Here is a 21,536-nt window from a genome sequence, read left to right as displayed (position 1 = left end):
CGTCATGTTTTTATTGTCATTTGTCTCTAGGTATTTTTTGATTTCTTCAGTGATCTCTTGGTTATTTACTAACATAGTGTTTAGCCCTCATGTGTTTGTGTGTTTTACGTTTTTCCCCCGTAATTCAATTCTAATCTCATAGCATTGTGGTCAGAAAAGATGTTTGATATGATTTCAATTTTCTTAAATTTACTGAGGCTTCATTTGTGACCCAAGATGTGATCTATCCTGGAGAATATTCCGTGAGCACTTGAGAAGGAAGTGTAATCTGCTGTTTTTGGATGGAATGTCCTATAAATACCAATTAAATCTATCTGGTCTATTGTGTTATTTAAAGCTTCTGTTTCCTTATTTATTTTCATTTTGGATGATCTGTCCATTGGTGTAAGTGAGGTGTTAAAGTCCCCCACTATTATTGTGTTACTGTCGATTTCTTCTTTTACAGCTGTTAGCAGTTGCCTTATGTATTGAGGTGCTCCTGTGTTGGGTGCATATATATTTATAATTGTTGTATCTTCTTCTTGGATTGATCTGTTGATCATTATGTAGTGTTCTTCCTTGTCTCTTGTAACAGTCTTTAGTTTAAAGTCTACTTTATCGGATATGGGTATTGTTACTCTAGCTTTCTTTTGATTTCCATTTGCATGGAATATCTTTTTCCATCCCTTCACTTTCAGTCTGTATGTGTCTCTAGGTCTGAAGTGGGTCTCTTGTAGACAGCATATATATGGGTCTTGTTTTTGTATCCATTCAGCAAGCCTGTGTTCTATTGGTGGGAGCATTTAATCCATTCAGGTTTAAGGTAATTATCGATATGTATGTTCTTCTGACCATTTTCTTAATTGTTTTGGGTTTGTTTCTGTAGGTCCTTTTCTTCTCTTGTGCTTCCCAGTTAGAGAGAAGTTCCTTTAGCATTTGTTGTAGAGCTGGTTTGGTGGTGCTGAATTCTCTTAGCTTTTGCTTGTTAAGCTTTTGATTTCTCCATTGAATCTGAATGAGAACCTTGCCAGGTAGAGTAATCTTGGTTGTAGGTTCTTCCCTTTCATCACTTTAAGTAGATCATGCCACTCCCTTCTGGCTTGTAGAGTTTCTGCTGAGAAATCAGCTGTTAACCTTATGGGAGTTCCCTTGTATGTTATTTGTCATTTTTCCCTTGCTGATTTCAATAATTTTTCTTTGTCTTTAATTTTTGCCAATTTGATTATTATGTGTCTCAGCGTGTTTCTCCTTGGGTTTATCCTGTATGGGACTCGCTGTGCTTCCTGGACTTGGGTGGCTATTTCCTTTCCCATGTTAGGGAAGTTTTCGAGTATAATCTCTTCAAATATTTTCTCGGGTCCTTTCTCTCTATCTTCTCCTTCTGGGACCCCTATAATGCGAATGTTGTTGCGTTTAATGTTTTCCCAGAGGTCTCTTAGGCTGTCTTCATTTCTTTTCATTCTTTTTTCTTTATTCTGCTCTGCAGCACTGAATTCCACCATTCTGTCTTCCAGGTCACTTATCCGTTCTTCTGCCTCAGTTATTCTGCTATTGATTCCTTCTAGTGTAGTTTTCATTTCAGTTATTGTATTGTTCATCTCTGTTTGTTTGTTCTTTAGTTCTTCTAGGTCTTTGTTAAACATTTCTTGCATTTTCTCGATCTTTGCCTCCATTCTTTTTCCGAGGTCCTGGATCATCTTCACTTCCATTATTCTGAATTATTTTTCTGGAAGGTTGCCTGTCTCCACTTCATTTAGTAGTTTTTCTGGAGTTTTATCTTGTTCCTTCATCTGGTACATATCCCTCTGCCTTTTCATCTCGTCTATCTTTCTGTGAATAGTAAAGGTTTCTTGATGCACTGTGACTGTTTCCACAAACTGATTTCACCAGGAGTCCCTCATGTGAGGACGTTCTGTCAGATTCTCTTGGTGTGTCAACTGTCTTCAGGTTCAACATATGAATGAAGTTTGGAGGTTGGTGTCCATCCTGCTAGTGTTGGAGGGTCTTCTGCAGAGGCGGGGGGTGGCTGTGGCTCACCGTGGGGACAAGGACACTGGCAGAATTTCTGGGAAGTACTCAGTGTGAGCCCTCCCAGAATCTGCCATTAGCCCCACCTAATTATACTTCTTTTTAAGTTTTCTTCTATTCCCTGCATTACTTGGTTGTTTCAATTTGCATTTTTCTGTTTGGTTCTTGGCTGTCTGTTCATATTAAAGATGAAGTACAAATATTCTGACTGGAAGTTTTGTGTACGTGAATCTAAAGATTGTTGACTAGTGAGCTTCAGCGTGGTGAACTAGTGGGGTCATTATAAATGCCAGAGTTTTTTCATCCTATACTAGTTAGCTTCCCTGTAGAGGAATTCTCCAGTCTACATAACAGGTGCACTGGGCTCCTGCATGCATATGGGGAAGAGAATAGAGCTGGAGGGGATCTCTTGAATCAGTATTTAGATTTTTACAATGCAGACTTTCACTCAATCTCTGTATTTTCAGAGCAGAATCTCATTCAGTCCTCAACTGTGCAGAAAGTAAACCTCCAGTTATCTGCTGTAGTACGGGAGGAGAGCTGGTAATCAAAGTCCTATGCACTTTTAACCAATCCTATTTTTTTCCAGACCTACATTTGCCCCTACCTTTAGACGTACCTAGTTCTACCAAGTTGAAAAGGGACAAATCCACCTGCCCTGAAGCCTCATCTCTCCCACTACAATGCTTTTAGTAGCTTAGCAAATAGATAGCTCAGCAAATCAAAACTAGTTCAACAGATACCAGTAACTGACCTCAAGAGGCTTCCCCTTTTGGATTTTTTTATTTTTATGTGGAACATTTTTGAAGTCTTTATTGAGTTTGTTACAACATTGCTTCTGTTTTATGTTTTGATTTTTTGGCCTCGAGGCATGTGGGATCTTAGCTCCCCGACCAAGGATCGAACCTGCATGCCCTGCATTGGAAGGCAAAGTCTTAACCAGTGGACCGCCAGGGAAGTTCCGGCTTCCCCTTTTGAACAAAGCTGTTTCTGACAAGACAAGAAAGCCCCCATAGTCATGTAACTAATTAATGCTCATTGATTCCCCTTTCCTCATACCTTATAAATATAGACAACAGTACAAGAGCAGGGACCCTCAATTGGAGCCTTTTGGGGGAATGGCCTCACTATGCCTGGCCCTAAGCATAACTCTGTGGAATAGTAAGAACTTGAGGAAATCGTGCACACTTTGATGCTTTCCTGCCTAAAATCAATAAACATTATTTTTTCAATTTTATTGAGAAAGAATTCACATACAATAACTATACTCATTTTAAAGTATATTAAATGAGTTCTGACAGATGTACATGCTCCTGAAATCACTATCAACACAGAAAATTTCTATCACCTTTAAGAGTCCCCTATAACCCTGTGAAGTTCATCCTTTCCCTTCACTCCTGGCCCCAGGCAACCACTGATGTGCTCTCAGTCATTATAAATTAGTTAGTATTTTCTAGAATTTCACACACTATGGACTAGTGTCTTGCTTTTTTCAGAATAATTTTGTGATTCATTCATGTCATGTGTATCAGTAGTTGTCTCTTTTTTAAAAAATAAATTTATTTGTTTATTTTTGACTGCATTGGGTCTTCACTGCTGTGCATGGGCTTTCTCTAGTTGTGGCGAGCAGGGGTTACTCTTCATTGTGGTGCGTGGGCTTCTCATTGCAGTGGCTTTTGTTGCAGAGCACAGGCTCTAGGTGCACAGGCTCAGTAGTTGTGGTGCACAGGCTGAGTTGCTCTGCAGCATGTGGGATCTTCCCAGGCCAGGTATCGAACCCGTGACCCCTGCATTGGCAGGCAGATTCTTAACCACTGGGCCACCAGGGAAGTCCCAGTTGTCTCCTTTTTATTGAAGAGTAATATTCCATTCTATGAATGTATTTCATAATTTGTTTATCCATTCACCTGTTGATGGACATTGTTTCCAGTTGTTCACTATTGTAAATAAAGCTGCTGTAAACATTTGAATACAAGTTTTTAGGTAGACACATTTCTCTTGTGTAAATACCTAGGGCTAAAATGGTTGAGTTATATGACAGGTTATATGACAGTTGACACTCTTCCAAAGTGTTTGTACCATTTTATATTTTGACCATCATTGTACAAGGTCCAATTGTAGCACATCCTCAATAACACTTTGTACTGATGGACTCTCTAATATTTAATATTAGCTATCTTAGTGGATATGTACTATATTTCACTGTGGTTTAATTTGCATTTCCTTACTAATGATGTTGAACATCATTTCATGTGCATATTGACCATTCATATGTCTTCTTTTGTGAAAAGTTCATTCAAATCTTTTGTCTAATTGTTTATTGGGTAGTTTGTCTTCTGTGTATATATTACATACACGGTGAGGCAAGAATCAATGTTCATTTGTTTCCACAGATACCCAATTGTTCCAGACTTTCCTTTCCCCATTGAACTGTTCTGCTTTTGATGAAAAGCATCAGACCATACAGGTAAGGATCTATTTCTACTCACTGTACTCCATTCTTTTGACCTTTCTGTTCATCCTTTCACCAGTTCCACACTATCTTGATTACTGTAGCTTGATGTTAAGTCCTCAAATCAGGTAGTATAAAGGTAGTATAAGTCCAACATCTTTGTTCTTATTTTTAAAAATTTCTTTAGCTAGTCTAGGTCATTTGTATTCTAATATAAATTTTAGAATCAGCTTGTCGATTTCTATAAAAAGCTTACTGGTATTTCTGTTGGAATTGCATTAAATCTATACATCAATTTAAGGAGAAGTGGCATCTTAACAATATTGAGTTTTCCTATTCATGAACATGCTATATCTCTCCATTTGTTTAGGCCTTTAAAAATATCTCTCAGTAATTTTTTATAGTTTTCAGTGATGAGATCTTACACTTCTTTTATTAAATTTATTCCTAAACATTTTGTGTCTTAGTGTTATTATAAATTGTTTAAAGTTTAATTTTCCAATTATTTGCTGTTGATAAATAAAATCATAAGTGATTTTTGCTATCTTATATCTTGAGACGTTGCTAAATTCACTTATTAGGTCTAGCAGTTATCTGTAGATTCCTTAGGGATTTCTACATAGACAATCATGTCATCTACAAATAGACAGTTTTACTTCTTCCTGTCTAATCTTCATGGCTTTTATTTCTTCTTCTTGTCTTAATGCAGCAGTTAGGACCTCTAGTACAATGTTGAATGAGGTAGTGAAAACAGACATGCTTGCCTTGCTCTTCAACCTAAGGGACAAAGTACACATTAATTCATCAGTAAATATGATGTTTGCTATAGATTTTTGTGTAGAAGGCTCTTATCAGGTTGAGAAAGTTTCTTTCTAGTCCAATTTTTTATTATAAATGGGTGTTGGATTTTGTCAAATGCCTCTTTGCAATATTGAAATAATCACATTTGTCCTTTGTTCTGTTAGTATAATTATACTGAATGATTTTCAAATGCGAAATCAACCTTCCCTTCCATTACCCATTTCCAGAAGTCAAAAATTCTCTAGGCTGTGTGAAAAAAAAACATGACTACAGTGGTTTAACCAAACATGGGTTTATTTTTCTCACTTAACAAGCTTGAAGAAAGATAGTTCAGCACGATTTATCAGCTTTCCAATGTCATTAATGTCCCAGGCTCTTTCTTCTTCCCTGTTCTATCATTCTTAATGTATGGCATGCCTCTTCATGATCTCAAGAAGTGTTAATGCACTTCTTGGCAAAGATGTTCATCTTAGGTAGAAAAAGGAAAGGGGGAGCAAGCAGAAAGGAACTGGGGACACTTATCTCAGAAAAGTAATACTTTTCTATAAATCCTTAGTAGATTTCTTCTTGCATTTCAAGAGCCAGAACTGTGCCACTTGGCTACATACAGTTACAAGAGAGTCTGAGGAAGTAAATTTTGTTTTCCCTTTTTTTTTTAAACTAATTTTAAATTACTTTGTTTGTAAAAATGAATCACTGTGCTTTGTTCCTTACTTTTTCATTTTATAATAAAAAATTTCAAATATGTACAAAAGTAGACAGGATAGAATAATCACAATCATGCATTCATGACGTGACTTCAATTATCAACTCATGGCCAACACCATTTCATCTTTACCTCTATCCACTTTCACATACCATATTATTTTGAAGCAAATCTCAGACATTATATTTACCTACAAATATTTCAGTAGGCATCTCTACAAGATGAGGACTTTATAAATTATCACATCTAAAGAAAATACCATTATCACATCTAAAGAAAAAAAATGTAATTATTCCTTAATTTCTTCAAATATCCAATCAATACTCAAACTTCCAAGAGGTAAGTTTTTAAGCTGGACACATTTCTTCTGTCCCCCACCCCCAAATCATGATTCTATTGGTAAAAAAGGAAAAGGAGAGTATATATTGAGTAGGCAATCCACAGCACCCGCCACACCATTTGTATTCAGTATACTATAAAAGTAGCTTGTCTCAAGAACGTTTCTGGGGCAAATAATACAATATTCTTTCTATAGTTAAAAATGTTATCAAATGAGCATTTTTAGTGAAAGGTGGCATTAAAACAGTAGCATTAGACTTTTTAGGAGCAGCCAAATTTTCCTCTTTAAGAGGTCTAACTTTACTAGCCAATGAGACATTTGTCAATTTTTTAAGCCGTTACTCACAAATCCCAGCTAACTGAAGTTATTTGTATCTACAACATTTTATGTTCCTTAGGCACTGGCCACACGTTAAGTCCTATTTGTATATTCTATAACTCCTAGTACAGAGGAGACACTGAGTAAATGAATATTTGTTAAATGCATGGATGAGACGGAAGAAAGTAACCAAAGCCTACTAAAGAATGCTACCAGTCATCCATAATGATACTACTGAAATAAGGAAAAAAAGGACTTCTAGAGTAAAAAATCCAAAAAAAGCTGATTTATACATTTTTTTTCTTCCACCATGTTTAATTTCCCTTGTATCCTTGGATGAATTTTTTTAAAACATCTTCAGGATATCTCTTATATACAAAAGTTTGTTTGGGTTCCACCAGTGTTTTAAAACATGCTATTTGTTTAGAAGTAATTGAAATTAGGAAGGAAATGCTTTCAAATACTCCAGTTGTATCAATATTTTGTTGAAATGGCATTAAAGAAGGAGATAGTGTAGTAGTTAACTTGCATGTCAATATTAAACCACAAAACATATAAATTTAATAAAGCTACTGCTTAATATTTACTCTAAATGACTTAACATGCTAAACCTCACTGTTAAAGTAGTAAAGACATGTAGCCTTTGAAAAGAACATAGGTTTCAGAATCAGATCCGGGTTCAAATCCTATAGGTTTGCTTACTGGGTAGTTGTTTATCCTTTCAAAACACCTATTTCCTTTAAAATAAGAATAACAGCACTTACCCCAAAGTGCTGTTGTGAGAATTGAGTGATACAATCAATAAAATTACCTGGAATATAGTAATCACCCAAGAAATGTTAATTGTCACTATTATGTAAGTGATTTAACTACAAAACGTTCCATTTACTAAACATAAATAAACCCAAAACAAAGTTTAATATTCTAAAATCAGATAAAAACAAACTCTTAGCTTTCAATAAAGAAAATTGCCCTCTTACCTATTTTTGAATACACTAGAATCAAAGGCCAGAAGAGTTCTTGTCTGCTTACTGTGAAGTTTGCTTAACAGTATTTATTTTCCTGAGTTATGTGACGAAAAGGTTTTTTAATGAAATTCCTATTTTCTTATCTCTAAAGAAATAAATGAATGCTCCTGGTACTGCTAATTCACTCCAAGTCTTCCTGCACCTGAGTTAAACACATATTTAACAACATCTGCATAAATTTCTAAAGGAAGCACATGAGTAAAAGCGATATTGAATCTTTGCTCATTTTATTATGAAAACTTCACTACTTCCTAGAAGAAGGAATAAGTCTTTCACCTTAGTCTTTGTATTGCAGTAATTCATATACCAAAATAATGACCTAATACTGTGGATAGATTCATTCACATACACACACACACACACACACACACACACACACACACACTCTGACATATATACTTCACTAACAGGACTCACTTTCCCAGAAAATATTAAGTAATCATTGTACCTTTTGTGGCAAGATTTCTAGATACTGAATTCCTAGTAAGACCTTTATGTTTTAATTTTTTTCTCTCTTCTTCAATTTGCTTTTCTTGTTGATATAATTTTTCTTCTCTCTGAATTATTTTATGTTCTTCAGCTTTTCTTTGATGTTCTTTCCAGGTTTCCAATTCTTTAGTTGCTTTTATCCGTTCATTTTCTTTCATATCTTCTATTCTTTTCCTCTCTTCTTCTTCAATCTGAAAAAATTAAAATTACCAAATCCTTTAAAACATACAAAAAGCAATATTTTAAAAATAAGAAATTCATTATAATAATTAGTTATTTTTACCTTTAAACACTTGTCATTAAATCTGCAGCAATAGTTAGCAGTGAATAAAGAATTAAAATGGGAACGGTAAATGATTTAGCAGAATGCTCAATGATACGGTGTCAATGAACAAAGGTCTTAGTTCCAGATTGACCATTAACTATTGATATGTTCTTGGGCAGTCACCTTCTCTAGCCTCAGTTTACTTGCATGTAAAATGTGGACAGGCATTCAATTAGATGATATCTAAGGGCTTGGTTAATAAAAAAAAAAAAAGGAAGAATTTATTACTCTGAAAGTTAAGTCACTTGTCCCCAAATCTTTACACACACACAAATACACATATGCAAACATTCGCCTTTCTACCAATGCCAGTCTTACCTTGTCTTAGGACTGAAGTTGTGCCGACCTTCACCTGAGGAATGAGGGAATAATAAGAAGGGAATAGGAAGGAGGAACTAGGGAGTTCGTCTCTGGTGGGTGGAAATGTTTGAACTTTGAATCCTGCTGTCAACTATGTTTGCAATAGCAGTTATTTGACATTTCCACACGAAAAGCTAAATATCAGATGAATCTGAAAGCAATACATTGCTCAGTTGTGCGCCCATTTTTCTCCCTTTCACAAACTTCCCTCACATGGGCAAGAAAAAAAAGTCCCTGTGAAACAGAGTAACTGGTTAGTATATATGGTCGACTCCATGTACCTAACCTTCCTATGGTAACAAAAATTTCTCACCTCTATCCTCTAGAGAAGCAGTGTCTAACAGAACTTTTTTGAATGGTAGTAATGTTCTGTACTATCCAGTACATTAGCCACTAGTCACATATGGCTAATGAAGGACTTAAAATGGGGCTAGTGTGACTGAGGAACTGAATTGGTAATTTTATTTACGTTTCATTAATGTAAATTTAAATTAATTTATTTTTAAATAGGACATCTGACACAGCTCTAGAATGACATGCTGGGAAAAAATTTCCTAGAGGCTGAATTATTTTAGGATATAGAATTAACATTACAGGTATGAAAACCGTGCACTGAAGAGGTCCTCTGTAATATTTGCATGAGTTAATACCCTCTTCTGGAGACTGTTTATTTTCCTATTATACCATGAAACATTTATTTTAAAATAAATTTCACAGATTACTAACAGGAGTTTCTTATAATCCCAGAATTGCACCTAAGGCCTAAACTAAGCACAAAAGATGCTAATTACTATATGTCCTAAATTCAGAGAGCCGCATTGAGCTGCCAACAGGTTGGGCCAGAAAGAATCTGTACACGGCAATGAACCAGCATTTAAATGCCTGATAATAGGCCATGATGAACAGTCAGTGTTAGCTAGAGGCAGCCACAACCTAAAAGAAGAAGATGACAACTTCCCCCAGTTTAGTAATATGTTTGCCTTTTTTCCCTCCTTCCTCTGTTCCCCAACACACGGAAGGAGGAAAAAGTATGTGAAGAGTCAGAACACCTTCACCCCTCATGATCCCTGTTATGCAGAATGAATTTTGAAAAGTTTTTTAAAATGCATAAGACTGAGTCTTACTTACCAAAAACAAGACTGTTCTTATAACCAAAAGTAACAAGAAAGTTCTTCTATTATGCCAAGATGTAGTTAAGGGAAATACGTGTGTGTGCACGCACGCACGCATGTGTGCATATAAAGATATATGTATATGCAATTTATAATAGGCTATATTAGAAACACAAAAATAGTCCTCAGGGATTAATGAGGAAGAAGAAGGATTTAAAAAGGCTTCAAAGAGCAGGTGACAGAAGGAACTAGAATGAACAGAAAAACATGAAGAAGGTAATACCTTATGATTATGATAAAGGCAGACGACATACAGCAAAGAGAAACAGAGACAGACAAATGTTAAACAATCCTTGAAGGTCTTATTTTTTAAAAAACATAATAAGGGGAATATACCACTTAAAGGAGGAATGTGTAGTAACTCAGAAAGCTAGAAAAACAATCACCGCACTGAAGGAACTGGATTTTAACTGCTTTGTACTGCTCAAAGGACGCCATATAGTATGGGATATTAGTTTAATACAGACAGCAAATATAAGTAACAGGAGAATAATGAGCAGCTCCTAAACGAAATTCCTGAAGAAAGGGAAATCTATAATTATTTTAATTTGGAATGAATCTCTGGTTTATCAGGCATTGTTCTTTTTAAGCCAATCTCATTTATTACGTGTAAAAATAATAAATAAAATACTAGAAAACTCAATCAAGGAAAATATTAAAATTATAATACATCTTGATCAATGATGTATTTCTTATCTATGATATTAGGAAATCAAAAGAGAAAAATAATATGATCTCACTACATGTCAAAATACCCTTGATACTAAGAAAAAAATTTTTAGATCAATAAAAGGACCTACACAATATTATGCTTCATGGTGAAGCATTAAAAATATTTCTAGTAAAGTCCCTAAGGCCAATATGCCTACTGCTTTACTATTTTCCTAGCGGGCATAACCTACACAACAGAATTTTTTAAATAAATAATTTTTTTAAATGAAAAAACTTTAAGAAATACAAATATAGATTATGCAAAGATAGAACCATCATTATTTGCAAATAATATGGTAGACTACCTAAAAGAACACAAACATATAAACTGACAAACTATTAGAATGAAAAGGAGAGTTCAGCAAGGCAATCACATACAAGGTCAACTTATACAAACTCTTAAAACTAACTTTCCTACAATCTGGCAATAAACAATTAGAAAATACAATGGAAAAAGTCATTTCATTAGTAACTGCCAGAAAAGCTTTTAAAATGCTACAAGTAAGCTTCACAAAATATGAGCCAGCCCTATATGTAAGCTAAATAATTTTGCTGAGGGATATAAAATGTAAGTCTGAATAAATGGAGATAAATGCCACATTCCTGGAAGAAAATCTCAATATTCTGATATTCTGCAAATTAGTTTATAAGTCAGTGTAAATCTAATCAAAATACCAGAAGAACTCTTAGGGAGCTTGATAAGTAACTGTGAAATTCATCCACAGAAGAAAATGTGCAGGTTTTATGGAGCTGTGAAGAGGTTGGCAATTCTCATCCATAAAGATCAAGTATAAATCTAGACAAATTTATCAAAAACAACCAATTCAGGGCAGTGGGAATTAACCAAAGGCAGCCTGCAAATTGGTAAGTGTTTATTCTAGAAGAACTGCTAAAGTTATAGGTAAGAACAGTGGGAGGCTCTGACCTGCTTAAGGTTACTCCCAACCACCCACCTCCAGCCAGGATGACAAGACTGACATTTTTACCAACATGAAACTAGGAAAAAGAACCCAGCAGCTTTGTTAGCAAAAACGGTGGACTCATTTCAGGGTGGGGCAGTGAAAATCTGTGGCTTTGGTGGAGAAAAGTGGTAAACTTGGTGGGAATGAAGAGGGAAAATTTACAGTTAAGGTCTGAGGTTGAGGTCCTAGTCAGGGTAAGTGCCTGAGTAGTCAGAAAATTAAGAGAAAGATCATGTAAATTAGAGAGCCATAGAAGGTCTGTAATAAGCTCACCATACACCCCTGGTTAAACAGCAAGCTATGCATTTCTGGGGGAGACCTAAGGAAGCCTGGCATAAAACAAAGCCAAGGGATACTTGAGAACTTGCTCTAACTGTGAATGTACTTCCAAACCCACACACAGACCAATCAGCAACGGGGTGGAAGCCTTTCAGGCTAAAGGTATTTACTACCTCTGCCCAAATCATTAGCTAACAAGTGAGTTACGCAGACACAGGGAAGACCCTTAAGGAAGCCAGTCCAAAAAACAAGAATTAAAAAACTCAGCAGAGACATCAGCAGTTGTATACCACAAGGGAGTCTACACTGATCCCACAGTTAAAGTCCAGGCAAGTTACTAAAAAATAAACAATTAATTAAAACAGAATTCAGAATTACCATAATCTACTAACTAAAATGTCTAGTTTTCAACCAAAAATATATCAAGAAATAATTACTAAAGACTTATCAAATTTGATGAAAACATTACATACCTCAGAGAATTTCAAACCAAAGTAAAATAAATACAAAGAGATACACCTAGATACAACTTAGTCAAACTGCTAAGTAAATACAAAAGCCAAACAAAAACAGGGAAATCTTGAAAGCAGCAAAAAAAAAGGGACTCATCATGGACAGGGGAACAATAATACAATTAAAGGCTGATTCATCATTAGAAACAACACAGGACAGAAGGTAGTGAAATGACACGTTCAAAGCACTGACAGAAAGAAACTAAAACTACCAGTTCTAGATCCAGCAAAAACATTCTTCATAAATGAAGATGAAATAAGCACATTCCAAGATAAATGAAAACTGAGACAAACTATTGCCCACAGACCTGTCCAACAAGATATACCAAAGAAAATCTTCAGGCAGAAAGGAAATGGCACTAAACACTAACTCTGATCTGTAAGTGGGAATCAAGAATATGGGAAATGGTAAATATATAGGTAAGTATAAAAGACAACACAGGGACTTCCCTGGGGGTCCAGTGGTTAAGACTTCGCCTTCCAATGCAGGGCGTGTGGGTTCGATCCCTGGTCGGAGAGCTAAGATCTCACATGCCTTGGAGTCAAAAAACCAAAACATAAAACAGAAGCAATATTGTAACAAATTCAATAAAGACTTAAAAAAAATGGTCCATATCAAAAAATCTTAAAAAAAAAAGACAGTACAAATGGATAAACAAAATGTGGTATATACATAATAATAGAACATTATTCAGCCTTAAAAAGGAAGAAAATTCTGACACATACTAAAAAGTGGATGAACCTTGAAGACATTATGCTAAGTGAAATAAGCCAGGCACAAATGGACAAATATGGTATGATTCCACTTATATGAGATACCCAGAGGAGTCAAATTCATAGAAACAGTAAAATGCTGGTTGCTAGGGGCTTAGAGAAATGTGGAATGGGACGTTATTATTTAACGGATACAGAGTTTCAGTCTGAGAAGATGAAAAAGTTCTGGAAATGGATGGTGATGATGGTTGCACAGTAATGTGAATGTACTTAATACCACTGAACTATACACTTCTAAATGGTTAAAATGGTAAATTTTATGTTATGTTTTATCCAATTAAAAATAAATTTAAAAAGACAATAAATATTTTATTGCTTTTCTTCTCTTTATTTAAAAACTTGGGGTTTTGAAAAAAGCAATACTTTTTTTTTTAAAATAAATTTATTTATTTATTTTTTAGCCGTGTTGGGTCTTCGTTGCTGCACACGGGCTTTCTCCAGTGGCAGCAAGCGGGGGCAGTGCGCGGGCTTCTCATTGTGGTGGCTTCTCTTGTTGTGGAGCATGGGCTCTAGGCACATGGGCTTTGGTAGTTGCAGCACGCAGGCTCAGTAGTTGTGGTGCACGAGCTTAGTTACTCCATGGCATGTGGGATCTTGCTGGACTAGGGATCAAACCCGTGTCCCCTGCATTGGCAGGCGATTCTTAACCACTGCACTACCAGGGAAGTCCCAACACATATTGTTTAGTTTATAATATCCATGTACATATACCTATTCATGAATGGCAATAGCCCAAAAATAAGGAGAGAAAAATGGAATTGTAAAAAGCAAAGTTGCTATATTTTACTGGAATTGAGTCAGTGTTAACCTAAAGTAGATTATAGACTGTGATAAGTTAAAGGTGCATGTGGCAACAATTAAAAACTTTCACAACCTAAAAAATATATACATATTATAAAAATTACTTTTATTTATATTAGATTATATATATACACACACACATACACACACATACACATGTAAGTAGCTAAAAGGTCAACAAGGGAGCTCCAGTTTCAGCTCTGACATGTTAAGAAGTTGTCATTCCTATCCTTATAAAAAAAAAGATAGACACACTGAAAACCAAATTTTCTTGGACCCATCAGAGAAGTGAGTCACAGGGCAAACTGCTACCCTGAAACACAGAGATAAGTGTATCCAGAAAGATAAAAAGATCTGCTTGCCTATTGCAGAAGCAACTAGAGCTGCAAACTGGTAGGAACACTTAAACGGTAATTTTGACAAAATGTTGGAGTCTGAGTGTGGCCCAGCATGACAGTGAGAAACTCTCGGGAGCCACAATCTTGGAGGGTGAACCCGTATTTTTGTGAGCTTTACCATCAGAAACCCCACTAGGTCACCATGAATAAGAACTCTGGCAGGAAGGGGGGAAAAATAATCATTGTGAAATACAGAAATACTCAGAGTATTCTCCATAACAAAGATCTACTCTCCAGGAGAAAGGACCTTGTCAGAGCTAAAGGAATTCCCTTCCCGCTGGGGAACTGTCAGGGTTTCAGGAAAATACACGGGGAACACTGCAGCTGGAGAAGGGAATAAGAGCCAAGGGAGAAAAGCTGTATCACTGGAGGAACACTTGTGAAGATCACAGGCCCAAAATACAGGCCCATGAAAAGACTGAGACTTAATGGCAAGATTATAGATTGTGTCCACTCCCTTACAATTTATTACCACACCAACAGGGTTCCAGGATAATGACAGTGGATTACAGAAGAAAGAGCTTATGACAAAGGCTCTCTCTGAGGATGAGTAGACAGAAAAGCCAAAAATCCCAACTTCAAAAGAGAAGGGGAAAAAAAAAAACCCAAAAAACACTAGAGGAATCTGAAGCCTCTGGTACCTGTTATGTACAGCTAACATTGCTAACATTAAACACAACCCAAAACCCAGTCAGAGTAAATAAATCTACTCACTAAAAGCATATTAACCTTAGTTTCTATTACCTGATACAATATGCCTAGTGTTCAACAAAAAATTGCAAGGCATGCCAAAGGCAAGATAAAACACATTGTAAAGAGACAAAGCAATCATCAGAACCAGACTCAGACACAACACAGATGTAAGAATTATTAGGCATGGAATTTTAAATAACTGTTCAATATGTGAAGGGCTCTAATGGGAAAAGAAGACACTGTGCAAAATGCCCCCTAAGAATATCTTAAAGTTTTATCTCTGTGGGGACTTCCTTGGCAGTCCAGTGGTTAAGACTCCAGGCTTCTAATGCAGGGGGTGCAGGTTCGATCCCTGGGCGGGGAACTAGGATCCCACATGCTGTGCAGAGCAGCCAAAAAAAAAAGTTTTATCTCTGTAAACAAAGAATGTTGCCTGTCATTCTGGTAAACAATGTTGTCCACCATCAAGCCATCAGCCACTGTAGATGCCCCAATGGTGCACCCTGAGGGGAAATTAGGATGGAGAAAAACAGGATACTGGCCCTAGACAGTTAAGCATTTCAAAGGAATAATTTCAATGAGCCCAGACTCTAGCATCTTCCCATACATAGAAAAGCACTAAAATCATTAACTTGAGATGTCTCTTTCTTGTGCCTAGCAGAAATCTTTTGATGTTCAACTACATGTTTTTTGTTTGTTCATTTTTTCAGCAAAACTCCCTATATATCCTGGCTCATTCTTTACCTCTCTGGGACAGTTCCTCAGAGCTATCTGAGAGGCTGTTTCCAGGGCTACAGTCCTCAGTGAGGTCCCTGAATAACACACAGCCTAAAAATTGAGAGTTACGTTTTATCTTTTCAGTCAACATCTTCCACATGGAGCTATATATCATTCTAACAATGAGCTCCCTTAAGCTAAGAAAATTCAAGTATTAATTCAGACTGAAGTTTAATAAATACAGTGTTAAAATTTCTCTTGGAAAGCTGTTAACTTCTGAAATTTAATTATTTAGTTGTTTATATTCTGTGGAAATGATAATCCAGTTAAAATAATATAGGTATGTGTTCAAAGCTAAAATGTAACAAAATTGATTTTCATTTCAGTTCCCTTCTCTTCTCCCTACGAACTGAATCATGTCCCCCAAAATTTGTAATGTTGAAGTCCTAACACTCAATGTGACAATATTGGAGATAAGGCTTACATGGAGGTAATTAATGTCAAATGAGGTCATAAGGGTGGGGCCCTGATACAATAGGATTATTGTCCTTTTAAGAAGTGACACCAGAGTGTTTTCTCTCTCTCTCTGTCCACCATGTGAAGACACAGCAAGGACGCAGCCAGCTGCACGCCAGAAAGAGAAGCCTCACCAGAAAATGAATTGGCCTGAACCTAGATACTGGACTTCCCAGCTTCCAGAACTGTGAGAAAATAAATTTCTGTTACTTAAGCCTCACAGTCTGTGTTTTTTGCTTGTTTGTTATGTCAGCCCAAGCAGACTAGGACATTTTCTTTTCCCTTTGGCAGATTTTCAAATAGGTGAAAGGTGGCCCAAAGATATCGTTGAGAGTTATAAGGAGAGCCAATGGCTAATTAATTCACAAAGTAAAAAATCAAACTTATGAATAACTGAGAGGAACTTGTTAAACTCTCCAGCAAATTTGGACATAAGTAAACTGAAAGGCAGAATAATAACCTAACTAAATTGAAATCTGGACTTTCATATAAAGCATAAGAATTTGTAAGTGTCTTGGAAACTCCAGGTGTAGACAAGGATAAGAGCAAACTCTTACTATAGTAGTTAGCTCTATCTGTCCTTGAACAAAAGTTATTACTTGATAGAAAATTCTTTGGTCTTACACTATATGATTTCACAATCCTGTCATGATTTGTTGGTATCTTTCAAAGATTCAGCTTTGGCTTATTGATGAAGAAATCTTTCTTAAGTCAGTACCTGGGTTTACTACACAGAGACATAGTACTGACATATTTAATGTCATATATGTTAAAATGCTTCTATTAAACTAGCCTTCAAATTCAAGGAACAAATCTGACAGAACTGAGGAACAGAAGAAAAACTGTTAGTTTTTTAAACCAGATTTTGACTAATGGAAATGAATTAATATCATACTCTTGTACCCTACTCTTCACCTTATCCTTGTTGTTCAATAGTAATCTTATTCACCTCTGATAACAGACTTTTGCAAACAATTTCCTTTTTGGAGGTGTCCAATTGAACTCAGCTACTTCCATCTCAAAAGACCTTGCTGTTGAGATGACAAGGAACCATCAACAACTTAAATCTCTCAACTTCTCTCTGAAAAAAAAGTATTTCTTCTCCCACACTCTGTTCTTTCCAAGGCTAACAAAAACCTAATCAGTATTATAAATGTGTGACCCTATACTATCCATCTCTTTTCCATAACACTATTTCCATAATACATATACTAGCCACTTGAACAACTCAACTGGTACTCAAGCTTAACTCCATGAAGTGTGGGCCACTTACTTCCATATACAGAGAATTAAAAATATATATATTGCCCTAAAATTATCTACTTATAAACCTTCAGTGACTTCCCAAGAAGCTGATTAGGGTCTAGATTCAGGGACCTAGGGAAAGGAGTGGAAGAAGACTGACTGTCTTGCACTCAAGTTGTAAGAGCTCTGAGAAACTGCCCATAGACTTTCTCTGAGCTCTGTGAGGCCAGGGACATAGGAAATAAAAAAAAGATTTTAACCACACCTCTGGAAAAGATGAAAAAGCTTATAGTCAACAAAAAATTGGATATATATGATTGTTGAAAGTTTATTTCTGCACAGATGCTGTGAATTTGGGATATATTTACACAAAACGTAAGTAGGTCAGTAGACTTGACAAAGTGTAAATATAAGAAAGTATCAAAGATACTGCTTTTTCTCATGATACCATGCTAATGGCTAAAGTTAATTTCTCATATGTTTGGAAATTTGGTAGATGTACATAGAATTTTAGTAATTCCTGTTAGAACAAAAAGAAATTAAAAGTCTAAAAAATAATCATAGGAAGATAAGCACTGTTCCTTCTACAAAAATAAATGTTTTGTTATTGAGGAAAACATGTTTATTATTGGGAAAACATAAAAAAATTTAAAAAAACCCAAAGAAAAAAATACTAGTGATCTTAACCCCCATTCATTTTCTATACTTTTTTAATTATAAAAATAAGATTTTATGTAATGACCTTTTTCAAATCGTCAGAAAACACATGGATATACTACCATATTAACTGAAATGGAAAAGCCAATCTTTAAATTCAAAGGTAACTACAAGGGACCCAGAATAACCAAAATAATCTTGAAAAAAACAAAGTTGGAAGGATCATACTTCCTAATTTCAAAATACATTACAGGGGCTTCCCTGGTGGCGCAGTGGTTGAGAGTCCGCCTGCCGATGCAGGGGACGCGGGTTCGTGCCCCGGTCTGGGAAGATCCCACATGCCGCGGAGCAGCTGGGCCCGTGAGCCATGGCCGCTGAGCCTGTGTGTCCGGAGCCTGTGCTCCGCAATGGGAGAGGCCACAACAGTGAGAGGCCCATGTACCGAAAAAAAAAAACATTACAAAGCTACAGTAATCAAGAAAGTGTGGTACTGACATAAGGACAGACATATAGACCAATGCAATAAAATTGACAGTCCAGAAATAAACTCATACATCTATGAGCTGACTGATTTTTTTTTTTTTTTTTTGGTGGCACGCAGGCCTCTCACTGTTGTGGCCTCTCCCATTGTGGAGCACAGGCTCTGGACGCACAGGCTCAGCGGCCATGGCTCACGGGCCCAGCTGCTCCGCAGCATGTGGGATCCTCCCGGACCAGGGCACGAACCCACGTCCCCTGCATCGGCAGGCGGACTCTCAACCACTGTGCCACCAGGGAAGCCCAAGGTGACTGATTTTTGATAAGGCTTTTTAATAAATGGTGCTGGAACAAATGAATATCCACATGCCAAAGAATGAGGCAGGACCCATACTGCACATCATATACAAAAGTTAGCTAAAAATGGATCAACAACCTAAATATAAGTAAAACCATAAAACTCTTAGAAGAACACATAGGGTAAATCTTCATGACCTTGGATTTGTCAACAGATTTTTAGATATGACTGACACCAAAAGCACGAGCAACAAAAGAAAAAAATAAACAAATTGGACTCTGTGCAAATTTAAAACTTTTGTGTACCAATGGACATTATCAAAGTGAACATATAATCTACAAAGTAGGAGAAAATATTTGAAAGTCATTTACCTAATAAGGGTCTAGTATCTGGAATATATAAAGAACTCTTACAACTCAACAACAAAAAGACAAATATCCCAATTTAAAAATGGGCAAAGGACTTGAATAGACATTTCTCCAAATAAGATAAACAAATGGCCAAGACACACATGAAAAGATGCTCAACATCACTAGTGTCAGGGAAATGCAAATCAAAACCACACTGAGATACCAATTCACACCCAATAGGATGACTATAATCAACAAAATGGAAAATAACAAGTGTTGACAAGGGTTTAAGAAATTGGAATCATCATATATTGCTGGAAGGAATGTAAAAGGGGCACCCATTATGAAAAATTATTTGGTGGTTCCTCCAAAAATTAAACATACAATTACAAATGACCCAGCAATTCTATTCCTAGGTTTATTCACAAAAGAATTGAAAACAGGTACTCAAACAAATACTGGCAAGTGAATGTTAACAGCAGCACTATTCACAATAGCCAAAAGATGAAAAGAACCTAAATTGCCACCAAATGATGAATGGATAAACAAATTGTGGTATACGCATGCAACAGAATATTGTTCAGCCATAAAAACGAATGAAGGTCTCAGATATGTTACAACATGGATAAATCCTACAAACATTATACTAAGTGAAAGACAGCAGACACCAAAGGCCGTATATTGTATGCGAAATGTCCAGAATAGGCAAATTCATAGAGACAGAAAGTAGATTACGGATTTTAAGGGACTAAGGGGAGGGAAGAGTGGGGAGTGACTGCTAATGGGTATGTGGTACCTTTTGGAGGTGATGAAAATATTCCAGAATTAGATAGTCATGATGCTTGTATAACCTGTGAATAAACTAAAAGCCAAAGAATTGTATACTTTATTTTTTTTATGTGTATGTGTATATATATGTACACAAACACACACAATGGAATATTATTCAGCCTTAAAAAAGAAGAAAATGCTGAATCATACATATGTGGAATCTTAAAAGAAAAAGTCAGAATCACAGAAAGTTGAATGGTGGTACCAGGGGCTGGGGGAGTGGGGGAAATGGGAACATATTGGTAAAAGGGTACAAACTTTCAGCTATAAGATGAACAAGTGCTGAGGATCTAATGTATAGCATGGTAACTATAGTTGATAAACTGTACTACATAATTGAAAGTTGCTAAGAGGGTAGATCTTAAAGATTCACATTAAAAAAAAAGATTAAAAAAGGGTAGCTATGTTACGTGACAGATGTGTTAATGAACTTGACTATGGGATTCCTTTCACTATATAAACGTGTATGAAATCTTCACATTGTACACTTTAAATATACTACAATTTTATTTGTCAATTATACCTCAAAAACTGGAAAAAAATAGCTTAAAAATAAAAAGTTACCATGGCAGCAGTTTGAAGAAGACCCTGAGTTCACCTCCTTCAATAAACATACCAAAATTACAACTATTTACAGAGCAATTGATGAGAAAGGACCTAAAGACTAACAGAAAAGATTTTCTACAACTAAAAATATATAGAAGGAACCATGAGACAGGTAGAAGGGGTAGAGACCTATGGTCAAGACCCACACTTCCAGCAGGCAACCCACAAACACGAGGATAAACACAGTTGCAAATGTTCTTCCTAAAGAGAGAAGGGTCCGAATTCACATCGGGTTCCCTAGCCCAAAGGTCCTGTACCACAAAGATAAGCCCCCAGAACATGATGCTTTGAAGGCCAGTGAGGATTTTGTGCAGGAGAGCTGGAGAGCTGTAGGAAACAGACTCTACTCTTAAAGGGAGTATGCAAAATTTCACACACTCCAAGACCTAGCAGAGGCAATAATGTGAAAAGAGCTTAGGTCAGACCCACTTGCTGATATTGGAAAGCCTTCCAGAGAGCCAGGAAGCAACTTGGACTCCTCCTGGAGATAAAGACATGGGCAGCAGCCACTCTGGGGAGCTTGTTCTACCATGAGAACACTGGTGCTGGTAACATTTTGGAGTCCTCCCTCTAGTTTATTATTGCAGGAGGCTTACCTGTCCACCAGTCTATCAGTACCAGTACCAGGACACCTAAGGTCAAGCAGCCAACTGCAGAGGAGACCTAGCTTTCCCCACTAGTGGGCGGGCACCAGCCTCGGCTCCATAGCCT

General features: G+C 36.4%; 1 protein-coding gene across 2 annotated transcripts in view; it reads right to left on the bottom strand.

Moving 5' to 3' along the window:
* Positions 1 to 21,536, bottom strand: part of DNAAF4 (dynein axonemal assembly factor 4) — an 82,117-nt gene that overhangs the window by 26,839 nt on the left and 33,742 nt on the right. For both annotated transcript variants that reach the window (XM_030878751.3, XM_030878750.3), the window contains exon 4: positions 8,101 to 8,332. In XM_030878751.3, coding sequence (XP_030734611.2) covers positions 8,101 to 8,332 — 232 coding nt within the window. The remainder of the gene's footprint in view (positions 1 to 8,100; positions 8,333 to 21,536) is intronic.

The sequence above is a fragment of the Globicephala melas genome, chromosome 2 (genome assembly GCF_963455315.2).
Source record: "Globicephala melas chromosome 2, mGloMel1.2, whole genome shotgun sequence".
NCBI classification, from domain to species: domain Eukaryota; kingdom Metazoa; phylum Chordata; class Mammalia; order Artiodactyla; family Delphinidae; genus Globicephala; species Globicephala melas.
The sequence above is the reverse complement of the archived record's forward strand: the minus strand, read 5'-3'. Positions and strand labels throughout refer to the sequence as shown.